Here is a 26,834-nt window from a genome sequence, read left to right as displayed (position 1 = left end):
AATGGACCATCTAGCATGTCAGTAAAAGTGACAGGGGTACAAAATAACGACGGGAAAAAGTTGATCCTCCCATGTGTAACAAATTAAGAAATTAAGCTTATTTCAAAAAAACTTATGGTAATACGTTATTTGAGTATTACAAGAGTCATATGAAATGTCTGATTGTGAGATTGTTACATACGATATGGTCAACAGTAACTGTGAAATAAAAATTGATTTTGAGTGCAGATGCACTCAGCAATGACGTGTACTAATTTTGTTGAATTGTCATAATTAAAAGTCCATTATACATATATATGAAGTTAATGATACTATTAACAGTTTCGTTTCTTATTTATTTAAACTGTTATAGTATTATACAACATTTAACCACTAATAACAAATTAGAAAAAACAACTATTACGAGTGGTAACAGGTCGAAATAACCCTTTAACTGCCAAAGACTGACTGTCAGCCCAATATCATTCGTGCATTCCGACAAGGTACACTATGACGCGTCGCATGTGACAGTCGTGGTGTTAAAATGGTTAGTAACATGTGTGCAGATGGATTTTTCATTATTGACACAAGGATTTGTTGCACAGCCGATATATATTTTTTTAAAGCGGCAACATTTCAATACGGGAGAACAGAAATACTCCCAAATAAAGGTTTATACCCAATAATTATTATTGTAAGTGTGCAAGCGAGTAGAATTTTTATTTGGAGATGACGAACGATGTTTTTTGGGGATATAAATGTAAATATCCGAAGCATTTTGTAATTGAAACAATCACTATCTAGGCACACCACTGGATTTAAATTAAAGTAGGTTTGAATATTATACTTGGTCAAGCAGATCTTGTCAGTAGAATAACGCGGCAAATTTGAAAAATGTAGGCGCGAAGGGATAGAAAATTAGAATTTCGCGCCTTTTTTTACTGACAAGGTTTGTTTGACCAGCTTTATGTATTAGATTTAAAAGATTTTTTTATCGAAACGCGAGAAAATTGAACAAAAAAAAAATATGTCTAGGAAATAATGATTTAATTTGGTAAATGTGAATCGAAGGTCCATTTGTTTTTGGGTTTTATTTATTTGCAGGTCGCCGGACGGGCGACGCGAGTCTGGTAAGTTGTGTGGCGATATTGAAAGACACAGTGAGACCATTTGCAAGGATTTGAAGCGTTGTCTTTAAATTAAACTAAGTACGCTAGGCACGAAGAATTTCGGACTTTAATCAGCCTGTTCTTATATCTATCGCTCGCCCGTAAGGGGTTGTGCACAAATCACGCGAGGTGTTTTCGGCTACTTTTTGACCCCCCCCATCCCACTTGGTGATATTTGGTGAGGTTTTTGGCTACCCCCTCCCCCACATAACCACAAGTGTATTTATTCGATTTTTTTTCTATCGACCTAATTTTAAGTTACGCGCTCCAAAATTTTGTAAAATAAGATAATAGCGAGCTATTTTGAAGTGCGGAGTGAGATTTATGTTTAACGAATCCGAGAAAAAGTATCTAACCATGATGTGGTAGGTATTTTTTCTTAGTTTCGTTCACTGTAGAAAAATACACGTGAGGTCTTCTTATACCCCTATCCCCCAACGTGATGTTTCGTGATTTTTTCGTGATCCCAATCAATGATGGTTATCTTGATAATTATCGTGATTTTTATGCCTGATAATTATCGATTGGATAGTAACCTGAAATATAAAAAACGCCACAATCTATCAAAGAATTCAAAGAGAATAAATATAGCACCATCCATACCTGGGATAATTATCAAATATTTATCGGATAAAGGTAAGTTCTTAATTTTCATTTCCATCGTATTTTCACGGAAACGTACGAGGGCGTTTTCTAAAATAAATATTGAAAACCCGATTCTCACAAATCCTGGTGTTTTTGGGTTCTTTCAACTCAGAATCACTAGCATATTCAATCCTGATGATAAAAAAACTTGTCCCAAAAATTTGTATGAAAATTGTACGTTCAACTACGTCACGTCCATACAAGTTAAAAAATTCCTTATACTATAACGTGACGTAATGGAATGGACATTTTGGGGCATCTTTTTTTAATGGCGGGATGGAGAATGCTGTCGATTCTGAGTAGAATGAGCCCAAGAATATCCAGATCTGAAAGAATCAGGTTTTCGATATTTATTTTAGAAAAAGCCCACGAACGTGTCATGCTATTTCAGTCAGTCTCGGCACAAAAAGTACTGAGGTTGACTGAAGCAGCATGACAAATACAAACGTTTCCGAGTAAATACGATGGAAAACAATTATGCACTACATCTGTAATTAGTTATAAAAATACAAAAAATAAATTTGACTGTGCCATTCAGTTTCCTTATATGTACGTAGCCATGCCTTGTATAATAATTACAGAATAGTTATTTACGATACAAGTGCGAAAAAGAGGAAATATGTTTTAAATCGACACGAGTTGCGAATTACTTATTCGCGCGTGTATCGTACCGTTTTACAGTAAGTACCTATGGCCCTTTAAAATTTGACATTCGCGCGAAAAGTGCTATTTTACGCACTAGTGCGGGAAAATAGGACCATATGTACTGTAAAGTTCATTTTTAATATTGACAAAAATCGTCTCTATACAAGAACATTATTACCTTGCGCGTTTTGCTTTGACTGGAAGTTTATTGAATAAGGACTAATAGAACTATAACTACTTATTCAATAAATCGAAATAGTTTCTTGAATTTTTAGTATCTTTTTACAATATTTTACGTTGCCATTAACTGTGACTGACTGACTAAAGTAACGATTGATACAATTATGTACTTATTTTCTATCTTTCCTTGCAAATGGTTGAACGTTTGAGAGTACAAAGTGGAAGAAATTAAAAAGATATTATACAGGTTTATTTTACATATTGTTATTAAATTACACTATATCTTATTTCGGTTGTCTAAGCGGCTTTCAGATGGGCTACCGCGAACCACTTTCGGCGTGTTGCATCCCTGTCACACTTACGTACGAATTTACAAGTGCGACAGAGACAACACGTCAAACGTGATCCGCGGTAGGCCCTCAGATTTGCTTTTCGTAATTACTCGCTAAGCGCGAAGAATCGTATGTATAAATTGACCGTCATTTCCTGTTTCTCTCGCACGCGCGTAATCATTATTGCCGTCTCGCTCGAACAATGGCATTGACCGACGACACGTGGGCGGGACAGCAATATATGTAGTTACACTCGTGCGATAGAGATAGGAACGGGCGCGTCAATGTACGAAGTTCTTCGTGATTAGAGTCCTTACTTTAATAGAACAGATTGTATATACAAATTAAAGATACCTATTTACTTGTTGTAATAGTAAACATGCCTAAATTATTTTTGTATAAAATTGTTGTCCTTTCAAGTACAGTCAACAGCAAAAGTAGGTACACGGGTGAAGTGATCAAAATGATCTGCACGCGCCCATACTCACTTAACAATAAAGTTTGGCTTAGATACTCTTGCTGTGGACTGTACCTATACTTTTATGGTGTACAGTCAACAAAACTATTACCAGAACGATTGCTAAGCTAATAATTTAGTTGACGGTACGTGAAAAGCCGCTTAGATGATTTTAGTTCTTATATTTTCTTCTACTTTCGAGTTCAGTGCTTAAATTTTCAAGATTGGGAGGGTAGTTTCGTTTCTTGAATATTTGTCTTACCTACTATATTATAGTTGCTAAGACAATGGTCAGCATTTCAAGTATTTTTTTTTCTAATCTACACGTGAATAGATGGCAATGTGCATTCTTATGTTATAAAATGTATAAACATAAAAACATTATATAAACCTATCATTATTTTGTAGTCGGTTTTTTTAAATCAGACTTCCATAAAATCTGGTTAATCTGAATAGATAGTTCCCTATTCTGTACAATATGAGCGCAATTTTACCGATGTCCTAAAAAATCTTCCGCTGAGTGGAGTTTTTGTAACTTAACGAAAAAATACAACATTGTATTGTCATATATTGGGATTTTGTGTTTATTTTGACCAGAATGAAACCTAACAAAACGAAAAAACGACAACCAAATAAAAATCAGGCCATTAAATTATTTAAGGAACGAAATTATCTTCAATTTTCTTTTGAAACTTATTTATTTATCGAATTTAACCTTTTGGACGCCAATGACCGATATATCCGCATCGTAGTTTCAACGCCAAAGACCGATTAATCGGTCACAGACCACAGAGCAACATCGACCTACGTGCATATACATAAAGTTCAACTTCAGTTTTGAATGTGGCGTCTGAGTGACAGCTTTTGTGTTCGACACGGCGTCGAAAAGGTTAAGGAACGAAATTATCTTCAAGTCTCTTTTGAAACTTATTTATTTATCGAATTTAATCCAAAATTACTGTACATACGTTACATAAAATTCACTGAATGTTGCACTCCTTACATTGTAACTTTAATTTAGTTAATGTACGAAAGATATTCCACGTAGCTGTAAGACTCAAATGTAGTTGATGCTAAGGACCTTCTTGATAATTTTAAGTTGTATATAACGATAGCCAATTTATTAATATTATATATGAAAAAATATATATCTGAGAAAAAATGAAAACAAAAAAAATAAAATTACAAGAAAAGGACTATATTGTCGTTTATTTTTCCTGATAAACCTTCCAACTGATATTTGTCTCTATTTTAAGCAAAACAGCTAATTGTCTGGTCAATAAGGCACTGCTGCCATATGCTAATTTTAAATTTCAAGGTAATTTAGGTACCGTGAAATAATTTAATTTCCTATCCATTTTGTACTTAGTGACAATAGTATGAAGTCTCTAGCGACTTTTATATTGATTGTCACTATGACAAGGTAAGAAATGGGTCAGAACGAAAATAGTAAAACTAAAAATAATAAATTAGTCAATTCTCATTCCTTTATTTACATACCCTTAATATTTAGACATGATTAGTTATAAATAATTTAAAATTGAGAAAATTTAGTCTATGCTATAAATAAACCAATGCAGCGCTGCCTTCAAGAATATAAAGGTAAGGAAACACTGGTATTTGAACTGTACAAGTGTACATTAGTTAACCGTTTCGTTGCGTGTTCCATTTTAGAAAATTCTGGCTGTGGCGGCGAACAATTATTTCATGACGCGACAGGCGTCTTACGTCATAGAATATGATGGCACGCCTATCGTGTCATACGCCACACGTTAAAAACATTGCTGACACGCCTGTCGTGCCATCCGCACCGAAACGGTTAAAATAACCCAGTCTGGACCGAATCCTTTGACCTCACTATCCTCTTGAGCATTCTTAAGCTCTAAGATCTAGTTCTGTATGGAGTCTGGGGGTGTCACATGCGCGTTGCGGACTCTTAGTAGTTAGTAGTATTGTTTATAGTGAGGTCAAAACCTCACTATCCTCTTGAGCAGTAAGTTCTAAGATCTCAATGTATGGAGTCACGGGGTGTCACATGCTCGTTGCCGACTCTTAGTAGTTAGTAGTATTGTTTATAGTGAGGTCAAAACCTCACTATCCTCTTGAGCAGTAAGTTCTAAGATCTCAATGTATGGAGTCACGGGGTGTCACTTGCGCGTTGCCGACTTAGTAGTTAGTAGTATGGTTTAAATAACCCAGTCAGGACCGAACGCTTTGACGTCACTATCCTCTTGAGCAGCCTTAAGCTCTAAGATCTCGTTTTGTATGGACACGCTGAGCTCTTGTATCGGCACCGGTTCAGTACGCCAGTACACTTCTTGATACTTGGACGTCCGGTTGCGGCGTTTGTGGGCTTTTAGATGTACCTGGAATTATGTAAAAATTGCAATTATTTAATAATTATTTCGTGGAGTAATGAACATTGGAATTATTGTATTAAAAATAGTCGTCCCATTTATATTTCACAGATAAAGGAAATAATGAAGCATTGACACAGAATTTTGTTAGGTTCCAGAAGGCAGATCGAATCTCCATGTGGGTTTTTTACCACATTAACCTTTTGGACGCCAATGACCGATATATCGGCACCGTAGGTCCAATGCCAAAGACCGATTAATCGGTCACAGACCACACAGCAATATCGACCTAAGTGCATATACATAAAGTTCAATTTCAGTTTCGACACTTCAATTGAGTGACAGATTTTGTGTTTGACACGGCGTCGAAAAGGTTAAAAGTTGATATGAGATTCTTGGTATAGTTTGTTTTTTTAGCATTAGAAAGAAGGCATTAGCATTGAACGTGTTATCTCCGAACCGAATGCTGTTACATGAATTTGAACCATCTAAGTAGAACTCTAAAATTGTCTTTTAAACGGGCTCGATCTTTATCTCTCATGTCCAGTGCTTAAAAGAAATTAGCCTTTTCTACAGATTAGGGTTTGATTCGAAACAATCATGTCAGAAAATTTCAACTATGCCGGGACAACTCTAACTCTAAGGGCAATTTGCACCATTGTAACCCGGGTTTAACCGGTTAAACTGGAGTTACCATGGTAACCAGTACAATTTTGACACTTGGTTAAGGGGGGGAGTGCGCGCACTTGGCGTGCTGGTTGCGACGGTTCACTGACACGAAGCCACGCCCACAGATCTACAATATGCCGGCACAAGTGTGTGATGTTCAGGATACCTTCTTGATGTGCGTGTTGACCATGGAGCGCAGGTGGAACAGAGAGGGGCACAGCGGGCAGCGCCGCGAGGGGGCGGAGTGCGCGCACTTGGCGTGCTGGTTGCGGCGGTTCACTGACACGAAGCCACGCCCACAGATCTACAATACAAATCAAATACATTTTTCTTATTTTACACTCCATAAGTTTTTAGGGTTCCGTACCCAAAGGGTAAAAACGGGACCCTATTACTAAGACTCCGCTGTCCGTCCGTCTGTCACCAGGCTGTATCTCACGAACCGTGATAGCTAGACAGTTGAAATTTTCACAGATGATGTATTTCTGTTGCCGCTATAACAACAAATACTAAAAACAGAATAAAATAAAGATTTAAGTTGGGGCTCCCATACAACAAACGTGATTTTTGACCGACGTTAAGCAACGTCGGGCGGGGTCAGTACTTGGATGGGTGACCGTTTTTTTGCTTGTTTTGCTCTATTTTTTGTTGATGGTGCGGAACCCTCCGTGCGCGAGTCCGACTCGCACTTGGCCGCTTTTTTATTATAACAATCATAATACATAGGCAAAGGGGTAGATAATACATAGGTAGGGTAGAAAAGGGGTTTCAATCGATGTGTGAAAGGGCGGCACCGAATCGGTTAAAGAGCCCAGTCTGGACCGAACCCTTTGACCTCATTATGGAACCTCAATTTTATTATGGGAGTTACTGCCATCTTTCGACAGAAGATTAAAACTGTTAGAACGCCATTTGACTTTGAGCCTTATTCTTTCACTGTTGTGTCAATTTGATAAATGACAAAAATTAACGCCATCTACTCGAAAGTAAGCCAAAGGTATGGCGCCATCGCTCGAAAAAATTGCACCATACCTTTGGCCTAGTCTCGAGTAGATGGCGTTAATTTTTGACATTTAAATCCTCTTTGGGACCTATAGTTCGTTTTTTTTAGCATTAGAAAGAACTTGCAAGAAGGTAAGCGATCTTGACATGTCTTTTAATTGAAAAACGCTTTTTATAAATCAAAAACTATTACTTATGAAAGCAGAAGAATATAAATGATCGTATTAGATTCATAATTGTTACATATTTGCCGTAACTTACATATTTTTAAAATGTGTTTTTCAATTAAAAGACACATCAAGATTGTTTACCTTATTTCTAATGCTAAAAAAAACGAATTATAGTACCGGGAACACTGGAATTCTCAAATTGCGGGCATCTGTCTCTGTCACTCTAATTACGCGGATTACGCCATAATTGAAGTAAAAGATAAAGATGCCCGCAATTTTCGAAATTCGGTGTTCGCGGTAGGCCCTTAAATTATGGCCTTAGTATGTTCGGAAAGAGAAGAGTCGTGGAATGTATTTGGCCCAATCCATTCTACGACTCTTTCCGCACAGACTATTGGTTACTCGTGACCACAGACAAGACATCCTCTAGACTGAGCATAGTAACGCTACCCCCTCTGCCACTCATACGGTAGATTTACTCCATCTTCGAGTCAATCCCGTGCCGTGATTGGTCCGTGTCTTTGAACGGACCAATCACGGCACGGGATTCGCTCACCTCGTCCCCCCGCACCCCCGTATTTTTGGCAGCATCGGTTTCATGAAATAATTGCTCTAAACTCAGTCTAGAGGATTCCTAGTCTATGCTCGTGACTGGTGTTACTTACGTCACAGATATGCGGCCGCTCATTAGTATGTAACCTCGTGTGCCACATAAGGGCCCGTTCGTCTACAAAGTTGCCACCACAAAGGTCGCAGTGGAACCTCTTTTCCTTTTTCTTTGGGGGTTTCTCTTGAGGCTTAGGAGCTGGAGATGTGTTTCTGTAATATTTGTTATGTTACCTACTGCACAGAATAAATAATAGTACTAGGTACAGAAGACTCACTCTCTAACACAACGCGTCTGTCACGATCAGGACAGATATGGCCGCTAGGTGGCGACAGCGCCACGCGCGGCTTATGGCTAGCCACCAAAATTGTGGAACGGATGTACTTTTAGCTACCTGTAGCAAAGCGGCCAATGGGGTTGGCAACTGTCAAAGGTTTGCATAGATTGCGCCATCATAGCTTGCCCCTTTTTCTATGAGATTTGGCTTAATTGGCAGGTATACAGGGCATTAAAAAAAACAAAAATTTGACAATTCTAGGGATTGACAGGGCAAGCTATGATGGCGCCATCTGCTAAATACTTCGACCAGCCAAATTGTGTCCCAATGCCTGCTGAGTTTCATGGGTGTCTATTGTTGCGCCTGTGAACGGGTTCCAGCAGGCGTTCTACCTGACATAAAAGCTTTCCAAGGGGCCTCTACGTGTTGGATCTATATCCCCACGCAAGCCTATCAAAAGACTGGGATTATAGGCCCATGAAAAAGGAGATACAAATAATAATAGTAATTAACTATAAAGGGAGCCAAGTTGTTTGATGATTATTGCTTTTGTAAAAACCAGTGCCTACACTGGTTCTTTGGAGTATGTTACCGAATGGACTCCAGGCTCCCTTAGAAAGCTGGGCCAAAAAGCCAGGATAAAGGCTCCGTCACACAGGAGCGTTTTCCGGGCGGCGCGTGAGCGGGGCGCAACGCTTTTACATATAAAACGCTCACACGCCGCCCGGAAAACGCGCCTGTGTGACGAAGCCTTAAATGCTACAAAGATGACTAGAATTCGTGTTTTACGGATTTCACTAACAGAACAAAATCGGGGAAATCCTGAAGAAAGGCCAGGTCAAGAGCAACCTAAACCTTCAGGGCGAGCGTGAATGAAATGTTATGAAAGTAACGGAAGCGAAAGAGGTATGTCAGGATCGTAGCAAGTGGAAATCCGTGGTCTCTAAAAATATAAAATAAAATTCCTAATGACATTAAATTTACAGAAAGCAACTCAATATTCAATAAAAAACTCAAATGTCTACTTCTAGACCAAGCATGTTATTCTGTTGATGACTTTATGAAAGAGAATATGTAAATTTTACTGTATTAACAATTATTGCACGATCATTATTCATTATTTAGAGATTTGTAAACTTTGACCAATGTATTATTTTTTATCTAGAATTGTAAATAACAATCTTATTTCAATTGTACCTGTGTGACCTGTAAAATACTTTTTACCAATAAAGAAACTAAACTAAACTAAACTCTGCCTACCCCTCCGGGAAATAGACGTGATTATATGTATACTGTATGTAACAAAACTTTATACTAAGACAGTTTCTATCAATCTATCTATTAAGCCCTTTTGTTCTGCAACATTAGATACTATTATACTATTAGATATTAAGGGTTACATTAGCATAATATGCTTAGTACTTAAGATATTGCATGCACGCAATTAATGTTCACATACATGGCTTTGTCATGTCATGGAAAAACAATTTTCACATGCCTTATGGCAGAACATATTAAGGGCCAACATTGTAAATTTATAACATCCACTGTACTGTACCATATGTTCTTGTGAATAAACGTTCATTCATTCATTCATTCTGAGTTAGAGTATGTCTCTAAGCTCTGTGTACCGCTTGGCAAACACCTCGTCTAAACTGAAAATCGTAATTAGATTCCAAAAAAAGTAAGACAATGTTGCCGCTGCAATAATTTGTTTGTAAAATAGTAAATTCCTTTTTATAAATAAACACGCTAAGATAATTTATTTATTGGTAATTTTACTCCTACAATTTAAAAAAGTAGTTTTATTTACTTACTTTTACATAAATACAAGACGCGCTAGTAAAAAGAGGCAACATTGTCTTACTTTTTTTTGGAATCTAATTACGATTTTCAGTTTAGCTCTTTCCATTGGGGTCTGTCGTGGGCTAAGACAGTTTATAGTTTGTAGCTTTCTAATAGAGCCCGAAGGCTAATCCTATTGTCTATTGTTAAGTAAAACCGCTCGTGCCACAACCACCTGCATAAAAAATCGGTACTTCGGTTACTGAGTGCCGGCGAGTCGAACGCTACAGAACCAGTCTAAAATGTGTCATCGAGATGCGTAACAAAGGCGCGTTATCGGAGAGCGCACCTACACTGGTTTTTTGAGCGTTGGACTAGCCCGCGCTCAGGTGCCAAATAGAATAATTAGGACCCTTTTTTGCAGGTAAGTAGCACGTGCGGTTTTACTGAACAATAGACAATAGGATAAGCCTTCGGGGTCTACTAGAAAGCTACAAACTATACTTACGTATTTTTAACTCTCAAATGCTCTTCATGCTTCTTTATATGGCTATCAAAGCTAATCTCTCCTTTATACATCTTCCCGCAATAATAGCAAGTATACTTCTTATCGTGTTTCTTGTCGTAATGCTGTTTCAGATGGTCCTCGTCCGCCAACACTTGTCCGCATAGCTCGCAGATATGTGAGCCTGTCATAGTGCTTTGGTGCATGGCTTCATGTTTCTTGAGATGGGAGATGATGGTGTCTCTCTTTTTGAAGACCATAAAGCATATTGCGCATATGTGTGTGTTTGTGTGGGTTTTTAAATGGTTGTTGAACTCTTGCTCGTCTTCCATAGTTGCTTTGCATACCTGAAAATTAAAAATGTATACTGCTGATTAGATTGGCCTCAATCACACAAGGCATTGCTGTATCAATTGCAATGATTTGTGTGATTGAGGCCAATCAAAGGGATATAGTTATGTGTTAGAAGGAGAAACAATTATTTTAGTCTGAAAATCCAATAATTTCAGTAGGTCTCGGCAAAAAGCCTCAAATCCGTATATATAGATTTCTCCGTAGCTCTGGCAATGCTGGTTTAGCCTATGTTGGCTCTATACATATATGTATGGTATCAGTCAAAATACAGGACATACCTATCTAAAGAAATTTCGATTGTGCTAGGAAACATATTTAATTACACAAACGGTCTACCGTGATATAATTTCATTGTTTTTATCTTTAATTCTGACGTTTCAACTGACTACAGCTGGTGCAACTCAAAGGTAAAAATAATGAAATTATATCGAGGTAGGTAGACCCGTTTGTGTAATTAAATATGTGTACAAAACGCGAGAGTTTATGTGCTAGGAGAGTAAACCATTATTATAAGATACTTAATATACAAACCTGACAAACAAACAAATCAATGTTATGTTCAGTTTTCATGTGGTCCCTCAATTTAGCTCCAAACCTATATTTGACGGGGCACTGGCTGCAGAACATGAACGTCATGGGTCTTCTTTTCCGCCTCTGTTTGGTCTTCTCCACCTCAACTTCAATTTTAACTTTATCCGAATAACCAAACATCTTCATATATTTCTTTTCCTCTGCTTTATCAACTAAAACTAAATTCCCATCTTGAGGCTTTAAAAAAGAAGGTTTTTTATCATGCATTACCACAATAACATCATCATCATCTTCATCCATCATTTCTTTTTTGACCACAACTTCTGTTTTAATAGCCGGAATATGTATTTCAATATCAGAATTATCATCGGCATTCTCACGGCTATTCTGAAGCGCTAGGCCTTCTAAGTCATAGTCATACGCTTCAACGCTTGGGGTAAATAATGGCAAAGATATACAGATTGAGTCCTCGGAGTTTTGCAAGTCTGTATTAATAAAGTCCATGTTCTGTTGCAGTTCTTCTGTGTAGAAATTTAGGATTTCTTGACTCCGCTTGGTTGAGAGAAAGAATTTATAGGCAGCTGATGCTGTTACAAAGCAATCTGAACACACCCTGTGTTGAATAACATCTGAAAACTGGTGAAAATAGGGTGCTGTTTAGATTATAAAAGGCGAGTGTTTCAAAAGAGTAGGTAATATTATAAAGGTTTGGTAACCAACCTTAACTTGGCAAACCTGCTCTAAAACGTCTGCTATGCAATATTCCTTGCCTTCTTTGCATATTGTAGTCAAAATATGTTCATGCAGCTCGTCCAGCGGCTTCAAGCAAATTAGACACAAATTCTCTGCCAAGGTACCGTTTACGATGTGTTGGATAACAACCTTATGGTCCACGGTACTCGCCATAGCCTCCTGCCAATGAAAATACCTTTGTAACACATGTTATAACTTTGTTTTAGAACCACGTAAAATATGTTTACATGCCAAATTTCGGAGTTTACCACTTACAAATTATAGCTGCGTTCTAAAAGCACAACGTAACCCGAACGAGACTTGGAAGCGATCGTTGAAACCAATGGCCGACGTATCGTATTTGTTGCTACATCAAAATTGGTATAGAAAATGAATACCCATAAAATACCTGTTACAAATACCAAGTATTTAGTCGAATCGAGTACCAAAAAATACTATGTAGGGGAGTTTAAAATTTAGTCCTGGCAATACCGGACCAGTGTTGCCAGATCGTACCTTTTAGTACGGTTTTACGTACTATTTTTTGACCTTGCGTACCTTTTTTGTACGCAGCGTACATCGTACTAAAACCGTACCTTTTGATGTACAATTGTTTATCAACTTTTTTTTTCGTTATATTGGTTCAGGATGGTTTGTTCAGGGCAAAATATCTAATCTGACAACAATAGCCACCATAAAAAGGTACCATGTACTATATAAAATACACGTTTCTTTAATTGCAGTCGGCAGTTGTGTCTTTCTTACCTGTGCTTTGCTAATAGTAATAGTAATATCGTTTATTGCAAACCATGGTACAATAGAATAGATGTTACAATGGAAAAAGATGACATGGCACCCTGGTAGGTTATTGGCAATTATCCATAAAACTACATTAAATAATTTATGTGTAATATTATTCATATTGCTTTGTGATTGCTTCTAATGCAGTTGCTCGAGGAATAATAAAAAAGCTAAAAGAAGTTAAAAAAATGATAAAGAATTTGTTCTCGGGCTGTCAGGTACCTAAATCCTACTTTTATTATTAAAAATAGACGTTACATAATTATTGTTACTTATCTGCCAACTTGTTTATCTTACCAATCTTATTCAAATGCATTTCTTTTTAATTTATATACTTATGTACATTTGCATATCCAGTAGAAAGTTACTTATACTTGGTCAAGCAGATCTTGTCAGTAGAAAAAGGCGGCAAATTTGAAAAATGTAGGCGCGAATGGATATCGTCTTATAGAAAATTTGAATTGCGCGCCATTTTTTACTGACAAGATTTGCTTGACCAGCTATAGTCATCTGAGTGTATTTCGTTGTATTTGGCATTATTATCCAGATTACAAAACTCAGGTAGTCAAAATTCAGTCAGCCATTTATAGCCGGTCAAACAACTTAGTCAGTATAAAATGGCGCGAAATTTAAGTTTTCTATTGGATCATAACCCTTCGCACCATTTTTTTTTCGATTTGCCGCTTTTTTCAACTGACGGAAATGGCTTGACAAATTTTATTTGTCATGTACCTATATCAATGCAAACAAAATTGGTTAACTATGACGTGTACACTACACTTATAGTTGGTCAAACCAATTTGTCAGTCAGTAACAATCAGGAAAACTATACTCATCCACCCACCATACCCCCCACCCACATAGAAATATTGTTTCTGTAAGAAAATTTTACTAACAAAAAAACCGTACCTTTTTTATCAAAATCGTACCTTTTTTGACGTACGACTGTACATAAGCTGGAAGCGCTCTGGCAACACTGTACCGGACTTGCAATCTGTCAAAATTAATTATTGTTCGCTGAAGGAGTGGTGTTGATCTTGCAAATGGATCCCTTTTTTAATTATTACTCAATTTCCGTGCTAAAAGCAAGAAAAGAAGTGTCTCCTACTTGCCATCGGCAGACCGACACATGGGATTGCGTATGAATGCTAAATTTTAGATGTTCGGATTATAGTAGGTACTTTTCGCGATGGAAGGTAATTGTTAATTATTGAATAATAACAGAACAAATAATTGGCTTTATTACAATCTCGTTCGCAATTATGTAGTTATGTTATAATTGAGGATGTTTAGATTTGTATTATTATCAAGTTTCATTACTAAATTGTACTTATCGCGGAATGCGTAAGTACCGATATTTTTCTGTTTGTAAATAGTGCACTAAGTACGTCTTGTTATTATGCATTTGATACGACAGTAAATACACTTTGCTGCTCGATGTGGGTAGAAATTTACATATTGATTCTCCTTTGCTTAAACATTCATATAAATTTGCATAACAATCAGACAATATGCCAGATATTACTCTACCTATATTTGTGTTGTTGTTGTTGTTGCGTTGTTATTTATTTGTAACCTGATCCCATCCCAATCAGATTTTTTTAATTTCCCTTTACTCGAATGTCACTAATTTTAGCAACGTTTTTTTTTTCTACAGACTCAATGGCCTTAGAAAATACCCTCCAAACAGACTCAAACTACCAACTAACAGACAGTGTAACAATTAAAGAGGAGTCGGACAATAACATAGTTATAGAAGAACACAATGTAGAACTACGATTAAAAACTGAAAAAGAAGATCCCTATCAAAATATCCAATTAGAAGTAAAACAAGAACCAGAACCAGTTAATTTCAGGAAATATATAGAGAGTAAGATATTAGAAGAGTTCAAAGTACAAAGTGAAGTAGACTCAATATTGCCTATAATTGATCCGGAAGAAGAAGAACAGGTGAAACAAGAATGTTTGGCAGATGACGCTATGATATCATATGATTTCCCGAATTTCGATGATGGTAGTGTCGGGGCTCGGAGTATGGAGACTGGGAGTATGGACAGCAATGATGCGGCAGCTCTTGGGAATGTGGAAGCGTGTCTGCAGGAGGATGGGGTCAGTGTTAAATATGAGAATGATGGATATGATGTAAGTATCAGGTTTTTGTCTTAATGCCTTGTAAAATGATGGCTTCTCTATTTGAAATATTACTTAAATTCAAGGCTCGGAACCGGTTTTATCTTCATACAAAAAATACCGGTATTATTTCGTTCTTTTTAGTTCTTTGGTTTATTATTTCATTTTTAATGGGACAATCTAATAATACGAAGGTTACCTAAATACATGATTTATGCCTACGTAAAGAGCATAAAATAATTAAAAATACTGGGCCATTTTGGATTTTACAGAAAAACCGGTTCCGAGCCCTGCTTAAATTAACTATTTGTTTCTGCTTACATAAGTTTAATCTTATTAGAATGTTTTTCAATTTTTAAAAGATTATTATAGTTATGGTAAAATAAAAAGAACCTGGTCATGGTCAAGTGGAGGAAGAGGGAAGTCCTCTGTACAGCACTAAGACACTAATATAAACATTAAAAAAAAGAGATCATTCACTCTCAATAAACCCTGTAGATACTCCTTGCAAATTGGTGGGTTAACTTTGCATGTGCCTCTCAAATACAGAAGAATAATCTATCTATCTATAATCCCTTTTATCCTGAGGATCCTGAGTAAGAGACTAGAGTATATCTCTTAACTCAGTGTGCCACTTGGCCAAAGTTCTTTCCACTGTAGTCTGTCACAGGGATGTTGCGGATGCCGATTTTTTGACATCCGCGAACGCGGATGTGGATTTTTATAGGCTCACATCCGCAGATGCGGATGTCAAGATAGGTACATAAAAAACGTCAAATATTACATTTTAGTAATTTTTATTTCAAAAAACCGGCCAAGTCGAGTCAGACTCGAGTTCCAAGGGTTGCGTACATTAAGTCCCACTCAAGCTTGACTGCTAATTTCTAATAGGTTTTTTTGGCTAATGACTAAATTACCTAGCAGTCTAGCACTTACGCCGATGCTAAGACGTTCCTGTACCGATCTGTTCCACATCCGCATCCACATGAAACTCCGCATCGATTTTATGCGGATGCGGGTGCAGATGCGGATGTTGAAAATAATGCGGAAGTTCCGCGGTTGCGGATGCGGATATTCGCAACATCCCTGGGCTGTCATAGGCCATTCTCCTCCATTTCGGGTCCGCTGTTAGTTTAAGGTCGTCCCATTTTGATAGATATATTTCAGAAGATTAATACTTCAATTAAAATATTTTTAGGACCCCCACTTAAGCGTGAAAGAAGAAAGAGACTTGACAGTGACAGAGACACATCTAATATCAAATAAAGTGATCAACACAACATCAACCATCACCAACCCGCAGGACGGGCTCATACAGTCACAGACTACGAAAACGCTAGTCATGGAAATACACCCCATGTCACATAGTGGCAGTGTCCCGCTATCTAAGATAGGGAATCCCGAAGAAATCCTACCTAACGACATAGAATATGATGACTTCCAATTAAACTCTATCACAGGAAATGAATTAACGCTAGAGCAAGAGGCATATGGACTTTTAAAGGCGAAAAAGAAAAAGATAGATCCAGAAAAGACGCATCAATGTCCTAAGTGTGTGAACATGTACCGTAGCGCAGCGTCTCTTAGAAACCATTTGTCAGTGCATGCTAGTATAGAGAACCGAGCTAAAGGCGTCATTCAAGGGCAGAAAACTAGACGTTTGAATAGATTAAAAGCGGAAAAACAATACAGAATTGAACTAAAAAAAGAGACAAAACAACAGGAACAATATCTCAAATCTAAGATAGAAAAGAAAAAAATTAAAAAGAAACCTGCAGAACCAGTTAAGAAAGAAGGATACGAATGTACTTGTGGAAAAGTATTCAGAAGAAGAAGTCGCATGGAAACTTGTTTAAGATCACATAACTTGTTTGCTGAAGAAAAAACATACCCTTGCCATACATGTGCAAAGAATTTCAAAGACAAACAAGAACTGACGTTACATAGAAGACGATTCCACACCAAGAAGAAATTCCCATGTAAATTTTGCCCGACAGACTATAACACGCCTAAAGAGCTCTTCAAACATTTACAAATACACCAGAAAGTTCAGCTAATGGAATACAAAGTTATTTCAGAAATTGTTAAAGGCAAGAAGATGCGGTGTTTTATGTGTTCTAAAACTTGTACGGAACTGTCAGAGTTAAAGTCCCATGTCATGGATGACCATAAGGAACCTTACATTTGTCCGCATTGCCAGCAAACATTCCCTAAAATAATAGATTTTGCCAATCACACAAAAACATCACATCCCGAGGTCGAAGGCCAATCAGTCTTAGACGTCCTAGAAGCGTTTTCAAAACTGGTACAAGCGTGGAAATGTGAAGAATGTGAGCTACAGTTCCACGAGGCAGACAAACTAGCGAGGCATCAGATAGACAAGCATAGTCGAGAAGTCAAATCGGAGCTACAAGTCCAATGCACAGATTGTCAAAGAGTATTCATCACACAAAAAGGTCTAACATCACATAGAAGGGTACATCACAGCACAGAAACACCCGAAGTCAGTGACATTATCGAAAAGGGTATAATGTGTTTAGAATGTAGGAAGATATGCAAAGATATGAGCGCTTTAACATCACACATGAGGCTGCATTCTCCGGATAGAAGGTATCCGTGCAAATTTTGCGATTTTCGCTTTGCAACGCCTGAAAAAAGGAAAACGCATGCTGAAATTCATACGGGTGACATGAAATATGTGTGTTTTATTTGTGAATATCAGTGTACGTCAGAGAATAGGCTTAAACAGCATAAATTATCAGCGAAGCATTCAAATATGAAGGAATATTTATTAACTGGTAAAATAAATAACGAATCAGCATCTAAGCAAGATGAAATCAAAGCGTCTCAAAGTAAAAGTGTTAAGAAAAATAAGAAAGAAGGTTCAGAGGTGATAGAAGTGACATGTGAAGTGTGCGGAGAGAAGTTTCCTAGTGAAGAGACCATGCTGGAACATAAACAGACACATCCTTTTATCGAGTTTCCTAATGAAGATACGCCTAGTAGGATATTCTTCAAGTAGCATTAAGCTTGCTTGTTATTTAGTACTGCCGTGTTGAACTAAAAGGGTAGAAGTAGAAACACGAATGTATAATTTTTTTATTTGATAAACTTTATAAACTTTGAACATCTTTCTGACCTTTTTTGAAGTGAAAACTTCTTTAGCGGCGCTGTGCACTTTTTGTGGGGAAAAATTATTAAACTCGAGACAGCCGAGCGTAAGACGATCACGTGACCGTAAGATTTAGATGGCCACTCATTTTGATGGCATTTAAATCAATAAAGAAAAACTAAATGACATTACATGAAAAACTGTTACATGTAATGTCATTGAGTTTTTCTTTATTGATTTAAATGCCATCTATACTTCGTTTTTTTTAGCATAAGAAATTTGGTAAACAATCTTGATGTCTTTTAATTGAAAAACACATTTTAAAAATAAGTTACGGTAAATATGTAACAATTATGAATCTAATACGATCTTTTATAGTCTTCTGCTTTCATAAGTAATAGTTATTGATTTTTAAAAAGTGTTTTTCAATTAAAAGACATGTCAAAATCGCTTACCTTCTTTCAAGTTCTTTCTAATGCTAAAAAAAACGAACTATAGTGAGTTTAGCTCTAACTGGTATTAATATAACTCGAGTACTAACAATGATGTGCTTAGGGGTTTCAAGTAATTAACGCTAACGCTAGATGGCGTTAACCTCAATTATACATAGTGTATTTAATTTGCACTAGTCATTGAGTTTTCACTTCTGCCGGCACTCCCTGATTACAACCCGTTGTTTTTTTTATTGCACCTCCGATTTGTGGTTATATAGCCGGTCAACCAAATCTTGTCAGTAAAAAAAGGCGCGAAATTCAAATTTTCTATGGGACGATATCCCTTGGAGGATACAACTAAACGGAGTAGCCATTAACAGGCTTTCCCCTCTGTCGAAAATAGGCGGCCAACGGTCATACACAATGTATGGACTGACGTTTATCTGACATGGCTATTTTTACGTTACGCATACATTTGACGTTCCCCTCCCCCGCAAAAATCGGCAGACTGTTTTGTACAGAAAATTACAGACATGGCGTCTCCGTTTGATTATATCCTCCAAGCTTCGCGCCTACATTTTTCAAATTTGCCGCCTTTTTCTACTGTCAAGATCTGGTTAACCAAGTATAAAAACAATACCGAATTTTCTTTTGACGAGCTCAGTTTAAAAACTAAACTGTGGCAACAATAGAGTATTTTGATTTGACTATTAGTCAAATCAGTTTCTTTTTTCGAACTGTCAAAACGATTTTGCTACTATGGAATTTATATGAAACGCTGGCATGTGACGTCACAATCAAATTACCCACTCTTTATAGTTTTATACGGGTTTTAAAATAGAAATTGTGTCTAAAAATGACTGTTGTCTACGGTTCTCTATTAATCTTCTGGTGCTTTATTGCATGCAAAATAATTTATTTTAAATACAGTCAAATATCTTACAATAGTTACAATATGTTTGAAATGAAAGGTATACATGTACTTTATAGCCATTTTAGTTCCAAACGGGAGAATGCCACAGGTTTAAGAATATGGTACAGGTCCTAAACATGCATTTTATTTCTTATATCAATGGAGTAAGGTGCATTTTTGTTTCTTAACTCCTCAAGCACAATAAAGTCGTCAAATATGTAGTTTATGGCTATTAATAAGAGATTGAAACAGGGATGAAGTGGGAGCGGTTTTTTATATGAAATAGCATTTTATTTACAACTTTCTTATACTTATATATCGGTAGGCATTGACGTATAATATCTAAGGACGGGCTAATGGGGCACTAAAAATCGTACTAGTTCAGCGGTGCTAGTGCTATCCACGAATTTCAGCCAATCGTGCAGTCTAACGCAACTAGTTGCGACCAATAGCGCGCGTAATGCGAACTCTTCAACCAATCGCGCGCGTCATGCGAACTCATCAACCAATCGCGTTGTAGCGATTTCACACCGCTGTACTGGCCCCTGTCATGCCTCATTTTTACTGCCCGTAAAGCCAGACCAATATCTATGTCAATGTCGGTAGGTTATAATTGTTTCTGTATACCTGTGGCTATGTAAAAGTATATTGTTAGGCAGAACTTAAGCTATAATTTTAACCTCTTATTTATAAATGTGCTACAAGCCTCAATTAGCTAATATTAGTTTGTCCTAATCTGTAACTTTTACTTATGTATTTATAAGAATAGGGATTGAGGCTTGTAATGCGTTTATGAATAAGGGAATAGTGTTTTTTGTTTAAATTAAGTGTCAAGCTAGTCTTATACGTATTTGCAAAACTTGATCCAACCAAAGCTAATGGAAATAGAATCAATTTTGCAGCAACACTATGTTCGCCATCAAATATATCGGAGCGGCTGAGGTGCTCAAAAATATTTGAACATGTCTAACGCCTTCACAATAGAGTAGTGTTTCGATATTTCTGAGCACCTTTTCAGCACCGATATATTTGAGAGCAACTATTCGAGTACTCTTATTGCCGCTTAATTTTGTCTATTACATTTTTTTATTTAGCCTTGTTGGACTCTAAGGCGGTAATCACAGTGGATGCGATTCGCACGTCGCTCTGATGTTTGAGCGAGACAACGCTATGCGCATATGTAACGACATCCCTCTCGCACATCGGAGCGACGTGCGAATCGCATTCAGTGTGGTAACCGCCTATAATGTTAAGTATGTGCCTGAATAATGTAATATCGCGTAAGGACTTACTTCGGCTGGTTCGAAATCATTCAAGGTTATTGGTAAGATTATTAGATATTTTTGAGAATGTGTTAAAAACATAAAACTTTTAGTCAGTTCATAAATCGCCTTTTACTACCTTAATGTATGAGGAATCAGGTCGTGTATACATATTTGTGGCACTTTGTCCGTGCCGATATTAAATTCCTTCACTGTACAACTTGAAAAAAACGCTCATTTTGAAGCCCTTAACTAAGAACAGCTGAATTGCGATTTGATATCGTTACTATGTAAATAACCGATCCACCTTGAAATGTATATTAAATAGATATATAAAGGAGAAATAAAACGGTTGCATATTCAAAAAAACGTATTTATTATCACAAAACATGATAAACCTTACTCTTCACAGTATTTGTCACTCCCGCATCTTTAATACAATTTATTTTACAGACAATTGTAGGTAGAGCCATAGACAAGAAAATACGAAGCGCTACTTACACCATCCCACTAACCCGGGGTTAAGCGGTTAAACCGTTAACCCAGTGTCAAATTGTACTGGTAACCATGGTAACTCCAGGTTTAACCGGTTAACCCCGAATAAGTGGAATGGTGCAAGTGTCGCTAAGACGCGTACAGTAACGCGGTAACTAAACTTTGTCTTTATATCCAAGATCCAAGGTAGGTACAGTCACCTGCAATATTATGTTACACAACGAAGACCGCAAAAATATCTGACACGATCTTATTTGTAGAGCCATAAGAGCGTGTCACATATTTTTGCGACCTTCAAAGAGTAGGTAACATATTATTGCAGGTGACTGTACAAAAATTACAGTCAATAATTTTAGTACAAAACGTACATAAAAGAAGATAATTGGAAAGTAAATTAGCCAATTTCTCGGAAATAAAAACAGAACTTAGGTTGTTGTTACCACAAAATTGTACCAAACCATCTACTTCAGCTGCAAAATTTGCTACTATATTCAGCACTAGTTTACGCCTCTTTGCATTTCTTTATCTCTGCTATTACACTTGTCACTTAGGTGGGCGTTTTCTAAAATAAATATTGAAAACCCGATTCTCACAGATCCTGGTGTTTTTGGGTTCTTTCAACTCAGAATCACTAGCATATATTCAATCCTGATGATAAAAAAAAATGTCCCAAAAATTTGTATGAAAATTGTACATTCCACTACGTCACGTCCGTACAAGTGAACAATTTTATCATAATAAAACGTGACGTAATGGAATGGACATTTTGGAACGTCTTTTTTTAATGAAAGGGTGGAGAATGCTGTCGATTCTGAGTAGAATGAGCCCAAGAATGTCCAGATTTGAAAGAATCAGGTTTTAAATATTTATTTTAGAAAACGCCCAGGTACTACCAACTTGAGAAATAAGAATCCGTGGGTAGATGCTTATTTTCATACCATTATGAATGAAAACAGTAAAAATGTTAGACATTATGTAAATGATTGGGCATAATATATAAACTTATTTCATTTCATTATCACGGTTATCTTTCCAAAGGTCGATTGAAGAGTGTACCTTAATACTTAAGTGATACTGATAAACAAAAAAAAATCCACCGTTGAACGATTAACGCCTTTATTAACTTAAAATTAAAGTTTACATTTGAAATCACGCAATAGTCAAATGTAAAAAGTTTATACATGTAGATTTAAAACAAGATTTGCGTACGTACACAATTTAAATAAGGAGTATCTATATTGATCTAATTACATATAAAAACCACATAGAGTTAGAAAATCACAAAATTTATATATCCTTTTGATCGCCAATGCGACTTGTATGTATTGACGCAAGGTTCAATTTGCCTTGGCAGTGGCGTTTTGCGTTCTTTAGCGAAATGCCTAGTTTTTAATAGATAAAATAAAATGACTGGTTATACAACAGTTATCACTGGAGACTGGAGAGTGAGTTTAATTTGGGGCAAGATTTCAGAGAGCTTTTATATTGTTAGTAAGGAGGTACCTAACTAAAACTCAAAGTAACCTGAAATTTTTCGTTATTCTTTATTCTTTAAATAAATACAGGTATAAGTTTACAGCTCTAGATATGCCAAAACACTTATACTGTTAATACATAGTCATTATAACTATTACATATGTAGAGATTAAAAAAAGGCCTGAAACTATACTAATTTACATAGGTACTCGTAGAGTTAAAAAAAACTACTTTGTAAATCAATATTTCATATTAAATGTCTTTTGACAAAGTGTGGAGTTGTGGACTAGTTTGAATATTTTAAAATTTTAAATTACTAAAATGGACAGTTATTTTAATTAATTATTAGGACAGTGTATCGTTATTAAACGCACTAAAAATGTCGCAAACATCAAACTTGGCGTGAGCCGAAAGAGAGTGCCTGAGGTTTATTATAAACATTTATATCAGGGGCCCGTTTCTCAAAAGCTTGTAACTTGTAATACAAGTGGAAGTCCCTTTCTAACAAAAGCTGTCAAAAAGCGACATCCGCTTGTTTTACAAGTTACAAGCTTTTGAGTAACGGGCCCCAGGGCTATCGCGAATCTATTTTGTCATTAAAATTGATTTGGTATAATAAATTTGTGATACACGAAGCGCTGGTGGCCTAGCGGTAAGAGCGTGCGACTTGCAATCCGGAGGTCGCGGGTTCGAACCCCGGCTCGTACCAATGAGTTTTTCGGAACTTATGTACGAAATATCATTTGATATTTACCAGTCGCTTTTCGGTGAAGGAAAACATCGTGAGGAAACCGGACTAATCCCAATACGGGCCTAGTTTACCCTCTGGGTTGGAAGGTCAGATGGCAGTCGCTTTCGTAAAACTAGTGCCCACGCCAACTACTGGGATTAGTTGCCAAGCGGACCCCAGGCTCCCATGAGCCGTGGCAAAATGCCGGGACAACGCGAAGAAGAAATTTATGATACACCCGATATAAATATGTTTTAATACGTGTTAAAAAAGTGAACGTTTTAAATACCTGAGGTTTTTTCATAATCGCTTTACAAAGCCGGGAGTAGAAGTTTCACTCAGAACAGTAAAATAAATAACACTTACGACCCGGGCCCGTTTCTCAAAAGCTTGTAACTTGTAATACAAGCGGATGTCACTTTTTGGCAGCTTTTGTTAAAAAGGGACTTTCATTTGTATTACAAGTTACAAGCTTTTGAGAAACGGGGGCAACCGGGGGGGTAGCCTAGTTGCGAAACGTCCTACCGTCGTAAGTCAGTTCCTAAGTCACTATATTTGACCTTATAACTAGGGATGTACCGACTAGTCGGGAAAGCCGTACATTTGTAGTCGGCGATTAGTCCGCAAAAAAGGCCGATTAGTCGGCCTATTATTAATTACAGAAAGCAGGACAGAAATACAATAAAAAGCCAATATTAATCAAATGTTACATGCCCATTTTACTCAAATACGTATTTAGGGTACAACATGAGCTTGTGGTTATATTAAATTCATGTATACATGTGTTCATATTAAATTATGTGGGTGTAGCGTCGCAGTAGCACAGAACATAATTTCAGTTGATATTAAAAGCGCGACGACGCAAGACACAAACATTTTTTTTTCTAATGCATCCGTACTTTAATAAAGCTACTATACAGTTACCATACGAATGTAATCTTTATCGGGAAGTAACGATTATGAACTTGGCCGACTAGTCGGCCGACTAATCGGCCATCCGAGCGCCGATTAGTCGGCCAAAACCATAGTCGGTACATCACTACTTATAACACGCCTTATTATTATTTGACACACTAAAAAGTTGCCTCTTCTGTCCCCGAAAGTACACTTTAGCTAGGAGGCTAATTCGAACTGACATTTTGATGTCCTTTTATAATATATTTACGGACACGACGAGCGAAATGTACGCGCGAATGATATCAAAGATTACATAATTTTGATATCAAAATGTAAGTCGGATTGGCCTCCTGATTTTTGATTACTATTCATATACCTTAATCCGCCCCCAAGTTTTGGCCTGACCGAAATGGTAGCCATTTGCTTATTTTTGGGAACAGAATTATTAAAATAGAATAGAACATGTCTGTTACAGTCAGCAGAAGTTACTAAGCGGGCGAGGTGTTCAAAATTACCTTGACGCGCTCTTATCTTAACAATAAACTCGCGTCAAGATCATTTTGAACACCTCGCCCGCTTAGCAACTATTGCTGCTGACTGTTCGTTAGGTTAGGTCATAGAGAAATATAGTAAGACAAGAGTGCTCACTCCACACATCAGTTTTGGTACCAAAAAGACTATTAATTTCAGTGTCTACATCTAGCATCGAGTAGCGGAACTATCAGTACTGCTACATCTATTGTCAGGCGTGTCTCACTCCGCGATTTCGTCGCTTTGCTACAGGTAGTTAAAAGTACATCCGTTCGGCCCCAATTTTGGGGAAAGCCATAAGCCGCGCGTGGCGCTGTCGCCACCTAGCGGCCACATCTGTGCTGTAACCATAGAGAAATAAGTAAGACAAGAGTGCTCACTCCATACATCAGTTCAGACTATTAATTTCAGTGTCTACATCTAGCATCGAGTAGCGGAACTATCAGTACTGCTACTTGACAATAGATGTAGCACCGACCGGAAAGTCTTATCTCAACAGCATAAGACTTTCCGGTACTGATAGTTCCGCTACTCGATGCTAGATGCTAATAGTCTTTTTGGTACTAAAACTGATGTATGGAGTGAGCACTCTATGTATTTTTTTCTCTATGGCTGTAACAGACGCGTTTTGTTAGAGTGAGACTCCTGTACTTAGTACTATTATTTATTCTGTGCTATTGTCAAGTAGCAGTACTGATAGTTCCGCTACTCGATGCTAGATGTAGACACTGAAATGAATAGTCTTTTTGGTACCAAAACTGATGTAGGGACTGAGCAATCTATGTATTTTTTTCTCTTTGGTTAGGTAGTGTCAGATGTCAAATAACTTGTAAAATGTCCTAATAACTGAACACAATCTTCCAGGGCTGTGCCATGCTGGTGGCCGGTTTTCTCACAACTAGAACATCGTTGCCTTTGTGTAGGGTCATCTGGAGTGCGAGCTGTTTGTCGGCTTGTATAAGCTTGGCGGTCTTGGGCGGGGACTTAATGCTACTGACTGTACCAGTAAAATGATGTCAGACGTCATTTAACTTGTAAAATGTCCTAATAACTGAACACAATCTTCCAAGGCTGCGCCATACTGGCGGCCGGTTTTCTCACAACTAGAACATCGTTGCCTTTGTGTAGGGTCATCTGCAGTGCGAGCTGTTTGTCGGCTTGTATGAGCTTGGCGGTCTTGGGCGGGGACTTAATGCCGGCGATGACTATGCGTTCCACCCAAGAGCGGGTGGGGTAGTTGGCCGAGTTCACGAAACTGGAAACAGTTATTTTGTTATAGCGTCAGGTGACAAGCGAAAGTCACTAATTACTATAAAATATTTAAACAAAAATCAACCTTCTTTTCGTACTAATATGGTTCACTATGGCTATGAAATTGTGGTGGTGCTTAGTGACTTTTGCTTGTCACTTGACGATAGATACAAATCGTTAATTTGATTTTAATTTGTTCTGGAGAGGTCAGAGGGGCTACCGCGAAAATCGCAAATTGCGGGAATCTTTCTCTTTTACTCCAATGAAGGCGTAATTAGAGTGACAGAGCAAAATGCCCGCAACTTGCGAACTTCGATTTTCGCGGTTATAGCCCAGAGTGAATGCGCGTCTGTCTGTCACCAGGTTACATACAGCCTGGTTACAGACAGACGGACAGCGAAGTCTT

General features: G+C 37.4%; 3 protein-coding genes across 3 annotated transcripts in view; 1 reads left to right on the top strand and 2 right to left on the bottom strand.

Annotated features, from left to right (window-relative positions):
- Window positions 1–5,593: 5,593 nt before the first annotated feature.
- On the bottom strand, window positions 5,594–12,741 carry LOC134658658 (myoneurin-like). The gene is made up of 7 exons (XM_063514310.1): window positions 12,673–12,741; window positions 12,385–12,576; window positions 11,665–12,300; window positions 10,783–11,126; window positions 8,271–8,424; window positions 6,600–6,737; window positions 5,594–5,773 (listed from the first exon to the last, which is right to left on the bottom strand). Exons 2-7 carry the CDS (start codon window positions 12,568–12,570, stop codon window positions 5,594–5,596), a joined length of 1,638 nt encoding a protein of 545 aa, XP_063370380.1. The 5' UTR covers window positions 12,571–12,576; window positions 12,673–12,741.
- Window positions 12,742–14,380: 1,639 nt separating this feature from the next.
- LOC134658752 (zinc finger protein 676-like) lies at window positions 14,381–18,418 on the top strand. Its single transcript, XM_063514396.1, has 3 exons — window positions 14,381–14,393; window positions 14,855–15,339; window positions 16,526–18,418. The coding sequence occupies exons 1-3, from the start codon at window positions 14,387–14,389 to the stop codon at window positions 18,347–18,349; spliced, it is 2,316 nt and encodes a 771-aa protein (XP_063370466.1). The 5' UTR covers window positions 14,381–14,386; the 3' UTR covers window positions 18,350–18,418.
- A 7,764-nt stretch (window positions 18,419–26,182) lies between these two features.
- Window positions 26,183–26,834, bottom strand: part of LOC134658863 (neutral alpha-glucosidase AB) — a 49,571-nt gene continuing 48,919 nt past the window's right edge. The window contains exon 21 of the mRNA XM_063514533.1: window positions 26,183–26,432. Within this exon, the coding sequence (XP_063370603.1) occupies window positions 26,222–26,432 (211 nt within the window). The 3' untranslated portion in view covers window positions 26,183–26,221. The remainder of the gene's footprint in view (window positions 26,433–26,834) is intronic.

This window comes from Cydia amplana, chromosome 23 (assembly GCF_948474715.1).
Source record: "Cydia amplana chromosome 23, ilCydAmpl1.1, whole genome shotgun sequence".
Classification (NCBI taxonomy): Eukaryota; Metazoa; Arthropoda; class Insecta; order Lepidoptera; family Tortricidae; genus Cydia; species Cydia amplana.
Note: the sequence above shows the minus strand (reverse complement) of the source record. Positions and strands in the feature narration are given on the sequence as shown.